Source organism: Podarcis cretensis (assembly GCF_951804945.1).
Source record: "Podarcis cretensis genome assembly, chromosome: 2".
Lineage (NCBI taxonomy): Eukaryota > Metazoa > Chordata > Lepidosauria > Squamata > Lacertidae > Podarcis > Podarcis cretensis.
This window is the reverse complement of record NC_137171.1, coordinates 84,345,739-84,365,668: the sequence shown is the minus strand read 5'-3', so window position 1 is coordinate 84,365,668 and position 19,930 is coordinate 84,345,739. Positions and strand designations below refer to the sequence as shown.

The following is a 19,930-nucleotide window of genomic DNA, read 5'->3' as shown; positions in this document are numbered from 1 at the left end:
ATTTACTCCCTAGTAAGTGAGTTTAAGGTTGTAGTTGAATATCTTTACATGCTAGTCATGTAAGGCAACCAAAATGAAATGTTGCTGCACTTACGATATCCTATAACTATTATTTTCCTATTTATTAATGGCAAACTCATTCTCTCTCTGGATCCTTATATAGTCAAAGGAGCACCCCTCATGCAAAAGAGTGTGGTATTGGCAGTCTTGGGGGAAACTCCAAGGTTTTCAGAAGAACAAAAATATTTAGGGGAAAAAACCTAAGTGGGAGGGAAACCAAAAACAGCCCTATGAGTACTGATCAGGCTCAGCAGGAACAAAATGATGACTGTTGAGAGACTGACAGAAAACTGAAAGGAAATGGGGGATGGAATGGAGTGTCCTGGAAGTGGGCATCACTTGCTGACTGGAACCCTGAATAGGAGCATGTCATACTGCAATGTTTTGTTGAAGGTCCTATTTGTGTTATCTTTGGTTTGGAGGCTTGGTTGTTGTTTTTTGCAACCGATGTGCTTAAGAGTTTTGATGTATAAGATATGGGCTCAGTATTTAATTCTTTAAAATTACGTTTTCATTGTGTATACTAATCACATTTTTTTCTGATAAGCAACATAATTAGCTGTGTTTCAATGCAGCTTCCCTTTCCAGACCAGTCTTCTCTTCTTAATATATAGGTCGAGGGGCCCAATTGAGTATGAATCTCTTCAGAATGATGTGTCTATAAACTGCTTAAAAACTGAAGAAAAGTTATTAAACACATGGTACCCGAGGGTTATCAATTTCTTCACTAGAAAAGAAGCCCTGGAGGGTGTAAAGCCCGACAAAGTTGATAGTTTCTATAATTGTGTGTCTACACTTATGTCTAATCAGGTAACCCTAATTTTTCATGTCAGTAACAAATGTGTGTCCTATCCAGAGCCTCTGTTGTCCTACTGTGCATCTTCAGAAGTCCTGAGTTCCCAGATAATTTTAACAGACAAAGAATCCTCTGCCTTTGTTGAAATGCATACAAACCCTCTTGTGGAAGAAGTAGAGCTTTGTGTGTGAATCAGAAATTCTGCACCTGCTTTACTCTACTTCTATAGTATGTACTACTTTTGCAGCAAGAAGGTGGGAGAAGGGAACAGTAGGGTTGCTATATTTCAAGAACTATAAGACCAGACACAAAAGTTGTTGAGCGTTTTTGGGGAAGTCAACAATAAATTTGTATTGGATGTAAATTTGTTAAAACTTTTGAAAACTAAGAAAAATTAATTGGCAAAAAAAAGAAAAGAAAAAAGTAATTCTGTACCTGCAAGAGTTCAGTTTATCAGGGTGTGGGTATATGTATATGTATATATATATGTATATGTATATGTATATGTATATGTATATGTATATGTATATGTATATGTATATGTATGTGTGTGTGTGTGTGTGTGTGTGTATGAATGTAAATGATAACATTTATTGTCCCCCAGCAGCTGGAGATTAATGTTATTTTTTAAAAGCAGAAGAAAATAATATTTCACCATACAGTGTTAGGTGTCATTCTGAATATTCTGCATGAAACAAATTAGCATTTTAGTTAATTTGAGCTCTGAGTGTTTCAGCAGATTGACAGGTTATAAATGGTTTAAATTAATAAATGCAATTCTCTACCAGTGAGGGCCCCAAAGCAGACATAATATTTAGGCTGCCAGAGGAGTGGTAGCAGAGAATCCCCTCTCCTTAGCACCCGCAGGGGTGGTACAGATGGTTCCTGTGGTTTGTTGCTCTAAATTTTCATGCTTTACTTGAAATTTCAGAATTTGCATTTTCATATAATTTGGAATTCTTAATGCTGAACTAGATTTTAGGCTTGGTGTATTAGAATAATTATTTAGATGTCTCTAAAATACTTGTTTGCATGGACTTGCTATGATTGGGAGTGGGGGTTAGCTTTATGTGGTTATTTATTGGCCACGTGCAATGAAATCTACCTGTGATTTATGTATTTTTTAGCTAAAGGAATTATTGAAAAGAACGGTTGAGGCTTATGTGAAACTATTTGATCTTGAAGACCAAAGACGTCTGCCTTTGTTTAAGATGGAGCTAACTTTTGATGATGAGAAAATGGACTTCTATCCATCCTTTCAAGATCTGGAAGATGCTATTTTGTTTATAGTTCTTTTGATTTCACAGACTCTGCAGGTTGTTTAATCTGTTGTTACTTTATCTCATAAATTCTTTAAGAATTTAAGTAACTTACACCTCAGGCCTCATATTCTATATATTTCAATTGAACACAGGTAATCTTAAATGTTACATGCCAGCTCCACTGTTGAATGTATTCATTAGTCACTTGTAGCAAAAAGCAAGGGTTTTCCCAGAAGGGAGTTTGTTGTGAAATCCCTGCTGCTCATGCTTGCACATTTTTTTTGCATTGTCCCCACAACATCATTGTCATCAAATGCCGGCCCATACTTTTTATTCATTTTAGCAGATGGAGCTCTCCAAAAAAATCAAATTAATAAAAATTATTATATAGTGATACCTCGGTTTTCTAACGTAATGTGTTCTGGAAGACCATTTGACTTCTGAAATGTTCGAAAACCAAAGTGCAGACAGTCACAAAAACAAATTGGTTGCAAAAGAGCTCCTGATATTAGCAGAAGCCATGTGGCATGTTTGACTTCTGAGGCATGTTCGAAAACTGGAGTATTTCTGGGTTTACGGCGTTCGAAAACCGAAATGTTCGTCAACGGAGGCGTTCGAAAACTGAGGTACCACTGTACATCCACAGTCACTGTGGGGTGTAGAGCCTCATTAACACATTTTTGGGGTTGGTGACATTCTGATGGGTGTCCTGTGTCCCAACTTCTGTTTGCTGCTTATCTCAGCATGACCAAAACATTTTGTTTCTGGCAGACCACATGTGCTGAAAGCACACCCATATTTCAGCAACCTGATTTGAAGAAACTATTCTCTCTGGAGAAAACTGTAAACACATTGTGCTTTAAAAAAATGGCGGTCATGTACATGACCTCATTGTTAGTATTGCATTATGGCTGTGGTTTATTCGGGGGGTGGGAGAATGTGTGATTGTGTTGGTAGTGGTAAGGGCTATTCCTATGGGGTGTTCCTAATTATTTGGGGCGTTGTCATCCATCTCACTCCAAACTATAGACTGATATACCTATCACTCTGGTTCAAGACCTCAGTATTAAAATTTAAAAAACAAACAAATGGAAATCGATATTCTCCCCTTCTCCCAGAATACAGGCTTCCATTTTGCCTAATGAGAGATATCTATTCTTGTGCTGTTGTGCATTTTTAAAGGGGAAAATGTGCCTATACACAGATGCAGAAATACCTGCACAAATATCAGAATGGAAAAGGGTAGTGGAGGGTGCGGTAGGAGCAGTTGAAGGTACGGACAAAATAATAGAGCCCAGACACATTCTGTGAAGCTGCACCCATTGGGCACATAATGTCTGATTAGCAGCAAATATCCAAACGGAACGTGTGGGATGTAACATGTTAATCAAGCGCACATAACAGAACCTGAACAGCCCATTTGTACTATAAAGCTTCCATTTTGAAAGTACCCAAAGTGTGATGGCAGAATCTGCAAAGTAGCTGAACAGTCAGATCCGAAACAAATTGCAAGGAGGCTTAGAGAACAATTTCATTTAAAAAAATCAATGTGCAGCATGTTTACTCACAAGTAATTCTAAGTGCATTTTAATGATTGTTGATCACTGTAAGGTGATATAAAACACTTCTAAAAGTTAAGTTATTCTTTTGGATGTGTTTTAAGGAATCATTGACAAGTTTATTTATTATTGCTTGTAATCATTATGAAATCGCAATTTAAAGGCCATAAAGAACTCTTGCGTGTTTTGAACAGAATGTCCAGGCAGTACATTCCTGGCTAGCCGGTGGGACCACTGTTGCAACTATTGATACGGAACTTCCTGAGCATGTTATATCATGGGCAAACGCTGTATTGAGGGAAGCAATTAATGAAAACTTGAAAGGGCCAAAAGCACAGTTGGATTATTATTGTAAGTAATTTTAAGTGGAGCTTTGCAATATAGTGGTCTCAAAATAACCTTGCAAAATAATAGTTAACAAACTTTTATTGTGATTGTTGCTTTGCAGTAGACAAATATGGCTGGCTAGTAGATGGGACTGCAGATGATCGAATAAGAGAGTTTGTAACTGAGGAGCATAGTTTTGATGAATATACAGAGGTAATTTTCCTATATAATTACAGGTAAATCCAGCTTGCAAAGCTGTAGTTAAGTATGTTTTGTCTCTGGATTTCGCAGTCTTATGCCCACTGCACCCCCTTTTAGACAGCCACATGTGTGTGACTTCAGTTGTGAAGCACATAAGTAACATTTCTCTTCTCCCCCCACTCTCTTTCTCATGCCTTACAACTGTTTATATATTTTGATATGTTAGATCAACCCGCCCCCCATGTTTTCCAGCCCTGATTTTAAAAAACCTATTCTTTTTCTATGTCATTTAAATCATGACATCATCTTGTCTGTAGGAATAAAATGGTGTTTGTTTCTTCTGCCCTAGGGCTGAACACATTTACATAGGAAGAAGTATAATTTTCTTGCAACAATATTTTTTTTAAAAAAGGAAAAATAATTAAATTAACCCCCATAATCATGTACATGTCTGTCCACTGCTTCCTGCCTGTAATAATAATAATAATAATAATAATAATAATAATAATAATAATAATAATAATATATTTATACCCCACCCATCTGGCTCGGTTTCCCCAGCCACTCTGGGTGGCTTCCAACAGAATATTAAAATACAATAGTCCATCAAACATGAAAAGCTTCCCTAAACAGGGCTGCCTTTAGATGTCTTCTAAAAGTCTGGTAGTTGTTTTTCTCTTTGACATCTGGCGGGAGGGCGTTCCACAGGGCGGGTGCCACTACCGACAAGGCCCTCTGCTTGGTTCCCTGTAACTTGGCTTCTTGCAGCGAGGGAACCACCAGAAGGCCCTCGGCACTGGACCTCAGTGTCTGGGCAGAATGATGGGGGTGGAGATGCTCTTTCAGGTATACTGGACCGAGGCCGTTTAGGGCTTTAAAGGTCAGCACCAACACTTTGAATTGTGCTTGGAAACGTAGTTTTAAAAGAGAAGAAAGAAGGCTGAGGTGACCAGCACCAACCCCACTTCCATGAACTCTAACATAATCATACTGGCCCAGGTGCTGATGCCAGGCCTGTTTGTTGGTGCCTCCCATAGTCTGACCCCCTCTTGGTGGTTATTAAGGAGCAGGCCGGACTTTAGCCCCAAGCTCCCAGCAGCACAGCTGGCAGCTTGTGTTCTGCAAGAATAGATAAAATGTATTTGCTGCTATTGGAACGCCTCTCGTCTCCTGCTCTCCAAGTCTAATTCAGTTGTACTGTATTAAAAGGCAGCGGAAGTTCTGAAGCTCCACATTCTGTCCTATCTGTAGCAAGAGAGATGAGACATTTTGGCAGCAGAACACTGTGTGTATGTGAGTAGACAAAGGGAAGACGATAGGAGGCCAGAAAGAAGACTGCAGCAATCCTTACAACCACTTCATTTTATTAAGGGCAATCCTCCAGGGATTGCTTGGTTGGATAGAGCAGCGGATGTGACTCTTACTTTTGTACGGTGTGCTGCATTCCAGTCATAGAGAAGCCTACACACACAAATCCCTCCAGGCAAGCATGAATCATTATCACAATTCAAGGATCCATGCCAGCCAGGCAAATTACTAAAGGAGGGTGTGAAGTACGGCCAGTAAGAAATGTTGCCTTGGCAGAGTCCCGAGAGCCGGATAGAGAGGTCTCAAGGGTCACATTTGGCCTCCATGCCTGAGGTTTCCCACCCCTGGTATATAGGATTGTGGTCCTATTAAAAAACGTACGTGTTTTAAAGACTGCAGTTTAAATTAACAAATGTAATGTTCTTTTGAAGTTTATAGATGACTTTTTCAGTCTTGCAAAGGAAATAATGAGCTTGCCAATGATTGCTCATTTCCCTATGGTACGATTAGATTGTGAAGATTTGAAGCAAGGTTTGAGCGACAAGGCAAAGAGCTTTGCAAATAAATTATTGTACGTAATAGCAGAAAATCACAAATCGGAAAATAAAATGTAAGTAAATCTTGTTATTAATCATCTTTCACTTAAAATAGTTTTTACCATATGCATAACATTGTTAATTCCACCCCACCTCGCTTTGTGTATTATTCTCTAGAATATCCCTTGTAATTCACTATTGCTGCACACTGCAATCCTGGCCTTAAGTTCTACTGTATGATGTCTGCATAGTACAGTGGTGACTGAAGGCAGGCAGGTGGGTCAGAAGGCAAGCTGGTCAAGAGCAACTACTGTTGAAGAACCAGCTATTGAGCCAGAACCAATGACAGGCAGAACCAATGAGTTCTGCCAGAAGTGAGCCCGCAGTAAATCACACGGAATAGGTTCAGTTAACTCTTGATTAGGAAAGTACTCTGTGCTAGGTCTAATGAGCACAGCGACTCTCTTCAGTAGGTCTTGCAGAGACTAAAGGTCCCTGCCTTCCTACAGCTGCCCAGGTCTCCTCCTCTCCACGGTTTCTCCCAAGCAATCTGAGACTATACCAGAGTGCCTGCCTTTGGTCCTCCTGCTTCATGCTTCTGGGAGTCCAGGGGGGAGGGGGAACTTGTCACAACAGAAGGGGGAGATCCTTGCAATTCTTCATCAGCCTGACTCATCTCTGCCTCTTAGTTTCCCTCCTCTCTTGCTTCCCCTTCCCCTTCTGCTTCTGGACTTCTTCCTGCCCCAGACCCTCCCTCCTCACTAAACCCTGCTACCTCTTCAGCTTCTGACACATCCTCCCAATCTTCTTGCTCTTCTCCCTCTGACTACTTATCATTGTCCCACCACCAATCCCAGGGCTCCAAGCCTTCTTGGGGATTCCCAATTCTAGTTTTGCCTCCATCCTTCTCCTTGGTGAGTTCTACAGTTACAACACTAAGACCAAGGAGGAGAACTGGCCTAGATGTAAGTAAGAAGGCAGATGGGGGGAAAGGCTGGATGAAGGAAGACTGAAGTTGCTGGATAAGGCAATGCCCCTTCTAGGAGACCAGCCTCTGCTAGTACAGTATAGAATTGGGTGCTAGACTCCCAGTGCTCATATCTTTTTTCCAGCATGAATAACTACCCTTGCCACTGCAGTGAAGTGTTAGCAGCTGCTGAAATGACAGTGCCAGTTCTCAGTTAAACTACTGATTCTGCTTCTAATTGATATTTTAGTGTTTCTTATTTAACTGCGGCTCTTTTATATTTTCACATTACTAGCATTCTTGGTTTTGTATTTAGCATATGTTTAACTGTCTTAAAAAGGTAAAGGTACCCCTGCCCGTACGGGCCAGTCTTGACAGACTCTGGGGTTGTGCGCCCATCTCACTTAAGAGGCCAGGGGCCAGCGCTGTCCGGAGACACTTCCGGGTCACGTGGCCAGCGTGACATCGCTGCTCTGGCGAGCCAGAGTCGCACACGGAAACGCCGTTTACCTTCCCGCTGGTAAGCGGTCCCTATTTATCTACTTGCACCCGGAGGTGCTTTCGAACTGCTAGGTTGGCAGGCGCTGGGACCGAGCAGCGGGAGCGCACCCCGCCACAGGGATTCGAACCGCCGACCTTTTGATCGGCAAGTCCTAGGCGCTGAGGCTTTAACCCACAGCGCCACCTGCGTCCCTATATTTAACTGTCTTATGTCATATTAAATGCTGATGATTATAATACTGCTAAGCATTTAGACAGTAATTTTACAAATAATAATTTGTGCTTTCATATATTGTGAGCCACCTTGGAAGGCTTATGCCTGGAAGATGGCATTGCAAGTGCTGAAAATAAGTAAATCTGTAAATAAATAAAATTCTATAAGCAAAACAGCAACAACTAAGTTTTAAATGGTGCAAATGACTATGCAAATAGCTGGGGAAAGTTTGTGAAGGGAGGTAGGTCTACTTGACCTAAGGTGGGTAGCCCTGTGCCTTGGAAGATGGTGGAGAAATGTGCCATCCAATGTGTCAGTGAGATTGACTATTGAAGGCCATTGAAATGCAAGTTGGGACTGAGACAAATAGTTCTGTCAAAGCTGCCTTCCATAGTGGTAGGTGGGTGAACTGCTTTGAGTGGTGATACATTGCTTCCAAATGAGTTATTTTCACAGCTTATGGATTCTGTATTCTGTCTTGAAGCTTGAGCACTAGGTGGCAGTCATAGCCATGTGTGTTTCCCCCCATCTTCAAAGCTGCATTTACAGATACACTTACCTGGGAGTAAGCTCTGTTGAATTCAGTAGAGCTTCCTTAAATGCAATTACTCCCCCCCCCCATTAGATAAATTAAATAATAATGTTTATAGTTCAATGAAAAAACAAATTATGTCTCTTAAACTTCGGCATATATCAACATGATATTTTCTTTTAGGATATGCAAGGAATTTGAGACCATCAAAGTACGTGCATTAAAACCTCCCGAGACAACAGAAGAAATGATGGAAAGCATAGTATATATAGACAAGGCTAAAACCGTAGGAATCCACAGTTTATATGAAAGGATCAAGGTAAGGTATCATATACTTTTAGGGTTGGGTTGTTTTTTAAAACTAAATGCACAATGATAGGTGGGATGGTGATTTAAAGCCATTTAACTTCAACTGGCTTTTCATTTTGTGCGGTTCCTTCTGCCTTTTGTCACTATGTGTACGGTAAGCGCCAGCATAGTAGAACCCAAGAAGCTTTACTCACCAAGTAAACCTGCTCAGGCTGTACAGCTGCAACCCTATCCAACCTGAGGGATGGTACATATAATCCTCAAGGAAATTACTGAACCATTTTGGTTTGGCTTCTTTCCCCAACCTGGCCACAACTCCTAGTGACTTTGGATGGCTGGGCAAAGGAAAAACAAATCTGCTGGACTTAACATTAGGGACACACACACACACACACACACACAGAGACATACAATTATGGGATAAGAGAGAAGGGAAAACAAACAATTGAAAGTTCTACATGCACTAAAAGGGGAGGGGCTCTTTCCTTAAGACATCTTGGGGTGGGGAGATGAAACACAAGTATGTACAGAAATCCCAACTATGCTGGGTTCTTGGGAAGGAAGGGAGAAAAGGAAGATCCCACCAGTCTTTCTCAACTGAACTCTGAAGCATCCCTTTCATTGTCTCAGTAAAGAGAGAACAACCCCCATCCATTCATCCAGGAGCAGGGTAAAGACTGCATCACCTCACTGCATCTAGTTAGGAAGCTGCATTATCCCACTGGGTTCAGCTTGCCTTTTGAATCTCTCCCCTTTAAATATGTGGGCTCTTCTGGGGCAGCAGCAGCAGCAGCTCCTGTTTGCCGACCCATTGTATTTAGTTGCTGTTCTGGAGGGGAAGGTGGGCAGTGGGCCTAAGAGCAACTCAGACTGTCTGGTGGGCTATAAGCTACTTGTGGGCCTCCTAGCATGAGGCCTCCTTTGAGGAAAGATAACTTTTGGACAGGCTTCAATAAATGGTGGCTCCTGTTAATTTAAAAATAGATATAAACTATGTAACTATTTACTTTTCTAGGAAAGTCAACGGCGAATGAACTACCTCCTAGATGTTTTTACCTTTGACCCAGAAGGCTTGTCATTGAATGCCACTGTCCTACTATGGCCTCAGAATATTAATCCCATCTTTGATGAAAATGATGAAGTAAATATATGCATTTTTATATCAGATACTACACTATGTGAAAAAAGCAATGCTTAGACTGCAGGGTTGGAAATACTGGTACTCTTGAGAGCTGATTTTGAAGCCTTCTGTGAGTCATGCCTAACATTAGAGGACAACTGAAGTTGGTCTGATATTGTGTAGTGTAGTGACTCTAGATAATGTTCACAAATCTTGATCCTCATGGATACCTGCCACTAACTACTTCTCTGTCTTATAGCTTATTGAAAGGTCTAAACGTAAAGGTGAAAGTGACTTATTGGCCAAACGTGAGAAACTGATACTGGAAATAGATAGGCAAACTCGTCGTATGCATGAGTTTACAGAATACCAGGATTTGGATCGCATGCAACAGGTCTGTGGCACATGGTGTAAAGGGGATTTTTTACTTTGCATAAGGAATACACATTCTTTGTGTGTAACGATGAAGCTTTATCTATGTGCTATAGTGCTAATTAAATTTAGCACTTTGCTATTGAACATCATGATGGAATTTCGTTGTTTGGATCGGGGTCACAAAGCTTTTTAGGCCCAAACCAGGAAAACTGTTGTACACCCTGCAACCATGCACACATGACAACTGCATAAACAACATTAATCATAACCACACACTCACACTTTCACCAACAGCAATTAGTCTTGAAAAGAAGTGTTATTGACTTTTTTCAAGCCTAATGTGTGGGGAGGGATCTTCCAAGAGAGTGCATCTATGGAGTTAAGAGTCAGCCTCCCCGACCCTGTACTGCAATCTCCGTGAAGATCACTCCTCCACACAACAATTAGGCTTGAAAATAGCCCTTATTGGAGCCAATATTTGCAGCAGGGAAGGGGTGAGTTATTGAACCTTACCCAGCAAAAAATCCAACAAAATCCATCCATAAGAATCCAACAGCAGCTCATACAGTGGTTCACTAGTACACTTCCAAATTCCACACTGAAGCTCCATTGAATGGTAAAGGCAATGTAAAGGGCCCCTGGACTGTTAAGTTTAGTCACATTTGACTGTGAGATGCGGCGCTCACCTCTGTTTTCAAGATAAGGGACTCAACGTCTTTACCAAAGAATGTTAACTGGCATGGGCGGAGGCATAAGGGCTAGTATATTTTCTCCTTGCAGGCACTCACTAGTCATTTTCCTGTATGATATTGAAGTAGCAGTTACCTTTCCTCTACTTGCATCCTGCACCTTATAGAAAGGGTATTTGGTCCCATTCTACTATTCCATGGTACTCAGCAGCAGAAGCTGGTAGTCCACCATCAAACCACTCATCTCACAAGCAACAGCTGTCAGTCTCTCAAAGCCTCTTGAAAAGATTATTGCATTAAACTAGGGGAATTCACTATTCACGTTTATTTAGAAGTAAGTGCTACTGAGTTCAGTAGGGCTTACTCCCAAGTACATGCCTAACTGAAGGCTAGTGCAGTTGGATTTGTCTGTTGCACAACATTAAAACTCTCCCATCTGCTAGCACAAGAGACTTGCACTCACAGGTGAGAAGATTGGATACAGCCTGTTGTCTTGTAATGTTAAGGACTACTACATTATTAAGTGAATTGCCCAGTATTTCTCAAGAGAGATAAATCTGTTTCCAGTATGTGACCGACATGAGAACAATGCAGAAACGCCTTCAAGATGCTGACGAAACTGTTGCCTTCATTAACAAGGAAGAAAAGCTTTTTAATTGGGAGCAGACTGAATACCCAGAGTTGGAGACCTTAAAAGTTAACATTGAGCCCTACCAAAAACTTTTTGCTTTTATATTGAAATGGCAGCGGACTGAAAAAAGGTAATTATATGTACAGAAAGTGAGTGAAATTTCAAGGGTGCTTTTATTTGTCACAGAAAAATGTGTGACCAAGTTTCTTTTTAAAAATTAAATTCTTCTTTGTTTTAAGTAAGTCTGTTTGTCCAGAAGTATGCATTCCTGGCTAATGTAACAAGGCTGTAATTCTTGATGTCTTATGGTTTATATTTTACTTCACCATGTTATGTGATGGGTTTCTTTTTATGACCCATGATGCATTAAAAATATTGTTTTTCTTTTGCTAGATGGATGGATGGTGCTTTTTTAGATCTCAATGGTGAAAGTATGGAAACAGAGGTAGATGAGTTTTTTCGAGAAATTTATAAGACAGTAAGGTTCTTTCAACAAAAGCTAAAGAAAGCTGAACTAGAGAGAAAAAAGTCACTGCAGCGGAGAGCAGTAGTAGAAGAGAGAGTAGAGGAAGAAAAGAAGGACAGCCCAACTATTTCAATGTGTACTGCAGTAATGGAGCAAGTTAAAGATTTCAAGGTAACTGGAGATCTATAAAAATAAGATGGCCTTAACATGGAAAATGTTTTTAGAGTCTGTGGTACAAATATTATTTGAGAACTTGAAAAAAATATGTGGCCTCTTCATGAAAGCTCACAATCCCCCACATCCATAACACTGAATAATAAGATACATTAGAAATTATTTGAAGATCTAAGCTATGCCCAAGGGATAGCTCTGTCGATAGAATATGAGATTCTTAATCTGAGGGTTGTGGGTTTGAGCTCCATATTGGGCAAAAGATTCCTGCATTGCAGGGGGTTGGACTAGATCAGTGTTTCCCAACCTTGGGCCTCCAGCTGTTTTTGAACTACAATTCCCATCATCCCTGACCACTGATCTTGCTAGCTAGGGATGATGGGAGATGTAGTCCAAAAACAGCTGGAGGCCCAAGGTTGGGAAACACTGGACTAGATGATCCTTGTGGCCTCTTTCAACTTTCCAATTCTAGGATTAAAGATTTTAGATGAATAAAACATAATTTCCAAGTGATTTTAGTTACAATGGTGACAGTTGTTTTGCAATATTTTTTTTTCTCAACCAGGAAAATATCCCTTTGGTGACTATCCTTTGTAACCCAGGCATAAGGGCTCGTCACTGGAAACAGATGTCAGAAATTGTTGGCTATGATTTAACTCCAGATTCTGGAACTACCCTAAGAAAGGTTTTAAAGCAGAACTTGACCCCTTTCCTAGAGAAATTTGAAACTATAAGTATGGGAGCAAGCAAGGTAAGTACAAGAATAAGCTTTTCTGCCCCAGCACAGATGATTTATTATTTATTTAAAAGACTTCTATTCTGCTTCTTAGGACAGTTGCTTCAGAAAGTGATGTGCAGTCCATAAAACTGTCAAAATTGTTAATTTAACAATTGAGTTAATATAACTACCCAGCCTGGATAGCTCGGTTGGTTAGAGCATGGTGCTGATGATGCCAAGGTTGCATGTTCAGTCCCATAAGGCACAACTGCATATTCCTGCATTGCAGAGGCTTGGACTAGAAGATCCTCAGAGCCCCTTCCTGCTCTACAATTTTATGGTTCTAATATAAGATTTCATATATCTTTAAAAACCCATTGCATTTGAACAATAAAACTATTGGACAGTAGCTTCATTATCTGATATCCCAATTTAAACACCAATTATAAGAAGGCCATTTAATGTCCATTCTAAAAAGATGTGTCTTCAAACAACGTTTGAAGGATATCAGATATGATGAAATTTCATATATAAGAATCTGTCTGAAATGAATAATAATAATAACACCATTTATTTCCCTATGATGTAGGAATTCTCATTAGAGAAAGCAATGCACACTATGATGGATACCTGGGATTCAATTTCCTTCCAAATAAGCTTATACCGTGAGACTGGTGTTAATATTCTGTGCGCAGTCGATGAAATTCAGACTATTCTGGATGACCAGATTATAAAAACCCAAACAATGAGGGGATCGCCGTTCATAAAGCCTTTTGAAAAACAAATGAAGGTATTTGTAAACTTTTATTTATACAGCTTATTTTTATTCACTTCCTTTGTAAAGTGTGTTTACATATACAGTACACTTTTGAGGCTCTTGAAGGAAGGTAACAATTTCTCTTGAGACTTTTAAAAAAACCTTAAATTCATAAATTTATTTTCAGATTTGTTTGTATCTCATCAGACCCCAAGAAGCTTACAATTCAATTATAAGAAGCAAAATAGTGTGTCATTCATGTGTTTAAATCACTGCAACTAAAATATAACCCTACATCTAAACTTGTTGGGTTAGTTCAGATGAAACTGAAACTCTGGTAAGCATTAACCATGGTTCATGTCTGCCCTGATGTAAACATTAACCATGATTAAAACTAGCTGGTGAAGTCTGGGGAAAAAATTTGTGCAAGCAGGGAGAGAGTGGCCTTCTTCTCAGCCATGGTTAAGAGGTCAGAAGTAGTAGCTCAGGTTGTCCCCAAAATTAAAGAATAAGGGACTTGTGAGTCAAATGTTTTGGCTCCCGAGCACCGCAAACTCGGAAGTGAGTGTTCCGGTTTGCAAACATAATCCGTTCTAGAAGACCGTCTGAGTTCTGAAATGTTTGAAAACTAAAAACTCAATATGGAAGTCGTGCGTTCAAAAACCAAAGCATTTATTTCCGGGTTTATGGCGTTCGAAAACTGAAATAGTCAACGGAGACGTTCGAAAACCAAGGTACCACTGTATATATATCAGTTGTTTTATTTTCATGCCTTTTATTTTTGTCTTTTGCTTTACATGCCATGGATGTCTTACGCAAATAACTATACTGTGTTTTTTAAGGAATGGGAAGATCGCTTGATTAGGATTCAAGAGACTATCGATGAGTGGTTGAAAGTACAGGCTCAGTGGCTTTACTTAGAACCAATATTTTCTTCAGAGGACATTATGCAACAGATGCCAGAGGAGGGACGTCAGTTCCAGACGGTGGATAGATACTGGAAAGACATTATGAGATACTGTGCCAAAGACCCCAAGGTGAAGTAGTAATGATGAGCCTGTAGTTAGCAGGTGAAACAAACCACAAGTTCTTAAACTATGCACAAGAACATTTCAGATTCTTCTTCTTTCTTTTCATAGCCATTGTGCCCACCACAAAGGTCGTATCTGCCAGAGAATACAAAATAGCAGTCAGAATTAAAATCAAGGCAGTCCTTGTTAGCACACAGAATATCTTACACATACCCTCAAACAGAACTTTTTTCAGGGGCAACTTGCTGGAACTTACTTCCGGCACCTCAGGAGGGGGCCATTGGGAGGCATTCATGGTGAGTTCCTGCACCTCTTTTTCTAGAAAAATAGCACTGCCCTCAAGGCTCTCTGTATCCCAACCATATTTACGAGTTCAAAGAAAATGTAGACTGTAACTAAAAACTTCAGTATACTTGAGACTAATAATTAGATTTTAAAAATTGACAAAAGTTGTGGGTGAGAGTTAGTGGGTCCATCTACAAACGGGCAGAGATCAGGTGGGCAAATACAATCAGTACTCACTGTCTTCATTTCTCCCCAATCTGCAGTATACTGGGGGTCTTCTCCACCCAGTTCACATTTTACACCCAGTGAAATTAATGGTGTGGGCTGCAGCAAAAAGGCAACAGCACTGCAGGCAATGGATGCAGGGTGGAACAGAAAACAATGTCTTTTTATATGACCAATAGATTGATATTTTGTTTGTATTACAATTTTATTCTCCACTGTAGTTGGTGTGCTTATTAAATACCCTGTTGTTTTTTAGGTTCTTGCTGCTACTTCATTGACGGGCTTATTGGAAAAGCTTCAGAATTGTAATGAACTTCTGGACAAAATAATGAGAGGACTGAATGCATATCTTGAGAAAAAGCGTCTCTTTTTCCCTCGGTATGCTGCGTGTTGACTGTCATTAAGCTAGAATAAATATTTATTATTTTCAATTAGTATTTGATTCCAAACAAATACATGCAGTCAGAGAAACTTGATGCATTTGTACTTTCTTTGCAGCTTTTTCTTCTTGTCTAATGATGAAATGTTGGAGATCCTGTCAGAGACTAAAGACCCTCTCAGAGTCCAGCCTCACTTGAAAAAGTGTTTTGAGGGCATTTCTAAACTAGAATTTCTTTCCAATCTGGACATTAAGTCAATGTTCAGCACTGAAGGTGAACGGGTGGAGTTTATTTCAACTATCTCAACTTCTGAAGCTCGAGGTGCTGTGGAGAAGTGGCTAATACAAGTGGAAGATATCATGCTGAAAAGTATACATGATGTCATTACAAGATCAAGAATGGTATGTTTTCCATTAAATATATAGAATCTGATCTTGCCAAACATGCATGCATTTCGTTTATTTGATTTCAGGCTAGTTCTGTTCTGTTTTTAGAATCCTATTCTTTTTTCTTCTTGCTATTTAAGCAAGTAAAAACTGAAGTTACTAGAGGCAGAATTGCACACACACACAAAAATCATAATGGAACAATGAAGTCAATGAGAATTTTGTATCTGTGAGGACTTAGCTCTATATTGTTCCACTTACTGTCATCCAACATATAAAACTGGATTGTTATAGCAACTAATACATCGAATTGTTTCTTAGTAAAATGTAAATGAGAACAAAAAGGGGGGGGGTTTCTGATATACAGCCATACCTCATGTTGTTTCCACTTCAGGTTACATGTTTTCGTGTTGCGTCCTGCGACAACCTGGAAGTACCAGAATGGGTTACTTCTGGGTTTCACTACTTGCGCATGCGCAGAAGTGCTAAATTGTGTCATGCACAGATGCTGCGCTTTAGTTTGTGTCAGTTCCATGTTACGGATGGGCCTCCAGAACAGATCCTGTCCGTAACACAAGGTTCCACTGTATTACATTTATTTAAAGTGGGGGTGGGGAAGCTGCGGCCCTCTAGGTGTTGTTGGCCTCATAACTCTCCCATCTGCCCAATTCAGTATGACCAATAGTCAGAAATGATGGGAGCTGTAGTCTGGCAACATCTGGGGAACTTTAATTTCTCCAGTGGACACTGCCCAGTCCTCCTCATGATACTGCTAGTGCCCCTGAGACACTCGCTTCAGATGAGTTCAATGAACCCTTCCCTATCACTGATCTAAAAGACAACCTGGATACAAATATTTTACAATACTGGACACAGTTACCTGTTTTTAATCTGTGGAAATCTGTGATGCGAACGCATTATAGAAAGAGGAGGGGGAGACTAATGAATGACTTTTTTGCACTGGTTGATATGGAAGATGTTGGAGAGAGACCCAGACATAAACAATATACAGTGGTACCTCGGGTTACAGATCCTTCAGGTTACAGATGCTTCAGGTTACAGACTCCGCTAACCCAGAAATAGTACCTCGGGTTAAGAACTTTGCTTCAGGATGAAAACAGAAATCGCGTGGCGGCGGCAGCGGGAGACCCCATTAGCTAAAGTGGTACCTCAGGTTAAGAACAGTTTCAGGTTAAGAACGGACCTCCAGAACAAATTAAGTTCTTAACCTGAGGTACCACTGTACTTTTTACAAGGGAGTGAGCACTGAGTGATTTCATGACAATTTGACTTCACCCGCAGAGACACACACCTCCTCCTGAGACTGATGGATGCCAACAACAACAACTATGATTTCATACTAGGTTGTATAAATGATTCAGCATAATAGTTTCAGTGCTTAGTAGTGATCCTGTTGGGCAATGTCTTTTACTTTTCCTAGGCATATCCAGAAACAGAAAGAAAAGATTGGGTGAGAGAATGGCCTGGTCAAGTAGTTATTTGTGTCTCACAAATGTTCTGGACAAGTGAAGTACACGAAGCCATAGCTAGTGGCCCAGAGGTATGGTGACTGCCCAAAGCTTTTTGTTTCCTTTTAATGTTTCCTGGCTTTATTTTGGTACTTTGTTCAAACTGAGCCATATTTGATTTAGATGTTTATGGAATTGTCACCAGCCTCTTTGAATTAATAATGCTTGATATAATTTCATAAAATAAATATTTCATGTTAATTTTCCTCCTTTTCCCTTGAAGTAAAACTGAACACAACATTTAAAAATGAATCCTAATACTCAGGCAGGTAAAATACAACTAAATATTTGGAAGGACGGATAAATGTCAGATACTGAATGTGCACAAATGAGCTCTTGAAATGTTTCACCCTGTTTGTGGAGAAAATTTCCGGAGAAAAAAAGCCTGAGGATTTTTCACTGAAAATTGTCTTCTGAGGAATGTCAGCTCTAGTATATATGAGAAGCTGTTGTTCATTTTACCCTATGAACTCGCAATAGCATGAATACTTTTGTAATATTAAATACCAGCATCCCAATCCAGCAATTGTCTTTTTAGTACAGGAGCTTTAGACACACACACACACACACACACATACCGGCTTCTTCTGCTTCCAAGAGCTGCACCCATTTTGGTGCAGAGACCATGTTCTTGCTCCCAGAAGAATATGTGCTGATTATTTATTCATTCATTGATTCATTCATTCATTATATACTGCCCTTCATCAGAAGATTACAGGGTGGTTTACAACATAAAAACACAAAATGCATAACATAATAGCAAAAGAACAGTAAATATGAATGGGAATGTGTTATCCAAGCCAGATCTACCTGACTGGGGCATCTATATTAAAAATTGGTATAGCAATCACTAATGAGCTTTTGAATAAATAAATCATGGGATAATAATATAGAGAGACCACTAAGCTTCCTCTTGGTAGTTGTTTGTGGCAGATAGAATTCATCAAAATCCATTTTCATTCTGCAGGGCTTAAAGAATTATTACGCTAACCTTCAGTTTCAGTTAAATGATATTGTGGAGCTGGTAAGAGGGAAGTTGTCTAAACAAACAAGGACCACACTGGGTGCTTTGGTTACTATTGATGTGCATGCTAGAGATGTTGTCCTGGAAATGATTGAAAGTGGTATGTAACCTAATAGCTTGTTCTTGTTTGTCATAGAATAAATTAGAATATTAATACATTGCCTGATATTTCTCTGTTGTTCCAGGAAATCATTGCTTTTTAAACTAATCTTCTGAATGTTAAAATATTGATTTTATTATTTTAAGATATACAGTGGCACCTCTGGTAAGAACTAGAGCTCTGTTCTTACCCTAAAACCATTCTTAACCTGAGGCGCACTTTCACTAATGGGGCCTCCTGCTTGCCGCTGTGCCGTGAGCGCACGACTTCTGCTTGCATCCCGGGGCAAAGTTTGCTACTGGGAACATCTACTTCTGGGTTAGCGGAGCTTATTACCCGAAGTGTTTGTAAAGAGGACGGTATGTAACACAAGGTTCCACTGTATACCCATTGCTTTAAGACCATTGCTCTTTTTTTCTTAAAAAATGTTTATGGGTACTCTCATTTTGACTCAAGAAAACCACCATTTTATAGTTCAAATCGGGGAAAATAAATACAGTAAATGGACAAAAGTACAAATATTCACAAAATGTTTAGGGGTATGCATACCCCCAGAAAAAAGCACTGTTTAAGATGAAAGAAAAATTGGAGCTGACACCTGCAACTTCAAAACATTTTGTTTCCCCTTCCTACTTCCTTTCCATGGTATGCTGAGGAGCAGAGCATAAGACATTTCCCATGGTTGTTTTATTTCAGGTGTGTTGCATGAAACAGATTTTCAATGGCTTGCTCAGTTACGGTATTACTGGGAGTATGAGAATGTCAGGGTGCGCATCATCAATTGCAATGTAAAATATGCATATGAATACCTTGGCAACTCTCCTCGGCTTGTCATCACTCCTCTTACAGACAGATGTTACCGCACTCTGGTATGCTTTTTAATATTAAATTGCTAATAAGAATTCTTACAAATCTGAATTAGCTACAATGAGGCATATTCTCCACCAATGTTTATGACTATAGCTTGTAGAAATTTTGTCTTGCTGAGGTTCTCAGAACTACTGTATTAAACACTCTGACAATAAGGGAAGCACTCTTGACTCCATTAAATTCAATGGACTAAAGCATTAATGTTCTATTTACTGGAGACATAGTTTAAAATTTAAAACTGATTCTGATTAGTTGTAAATAAAATTGTGAGACAAGGCAAATATAGATCCATTTGTTCTAGATTGCAGATCTCTTAGTAATGCAGCAAAAAATGTCTTTTTAAATTGATCAGTGAATCGAAGAAAGTAACACCTGTGCTGTTGCAGGCTATTTCTTTAGCACTATGAAAAAGTTGAAGAAAATATGATAAAGTTGACGTTAGGAATGAAGAATGGAAATAGGAAAATGGACGGAGAAATAGAGACAATTGATGTGTATGTTTGCATTAGAATTTGTGTGGGTGTATTTTCCCAAGCGGAACAACAGAAACCTGGGATAAATAGATGAATAAATAATTAGATGAATAAATAATTTAGGGTGA

At 39.6% G+C, this 19,930-nt stretch overlaps 1 protein-coding gene across 2 annotated transcripts in view; it reads left to right on the top strand.

The window, feature by feature from the left end:
- Window positions 1-19,930, top strand: part of DNAH12 (dynein axonemal heavy chain 12) — a 94,021-nt gene that overhangs the window by 12,882 nt on the left and 61,209 nt on the right. For both annotated transcript variants that reach the window (XM_079964927.1, XM_079964926.1), the window contains exons 8-25: window positions 675-870; window positions 1,984-2,172; window positions 3,872-4,028; window positions 4,126-4,217; window positions 5,945-6,123; window positions 8,447-8,582; window positions 9,588-9,713; window positions 9,952-10,086; window positions 11,324-11,517; window positions 11,781-12,024; window positions 12,590-12,775; window positions 13,332-13,532; window positions 14,342-14,536; window positions 15,297-15,418; window positions 15,539-15,821; window positions 17,248-17,367; window positions 18,303-18,459; window positions 19,156-19,328. In XM_079964927.1, the coding sequence (XP_079821053.1) occupies window positions 675-870; window positions 1,984-2,172; window positions 3,872-4,028; window positions 4,126-4,217; window positions 5,945-6,123; window positions 8,447-8,582; window positions 9,588-9,713; window positions 9,952-10,086; window positions 11,324-11,517; window positions 11,781-12,024; window positions 12,590-12,775; window positions 13,332-13,532; window positions 14,342-14,536; window positions 15,297-15,418; window positions 15,539-15,821; window positions 17,248-17,367; window positions 18,303-18,459; window positions 19,156-19,328 (3,085 nt within the window). The remainder of the gene's footprint in view (window positions 1-674; window positions 871-1,983; window positions 2,173-3,871; window positions 4,029-4,125; window positions 4,218-5,944; window positions 6,124-8,446; window positions 8,583-9,587; window positions 9,714-9,951; window positions 10,087-11,323; window positions 11,518-11,780; window positions 12,025-12,589; window positions 12,776-13,331; window positions 13,533-14,341; window positions 14,537-15,296; window positions 15,419-15,538; window positions 15,822-17,247; window positions 17,368-18,302; window positions 18,460-19,155; window positions 19,329-19,930) is intronic.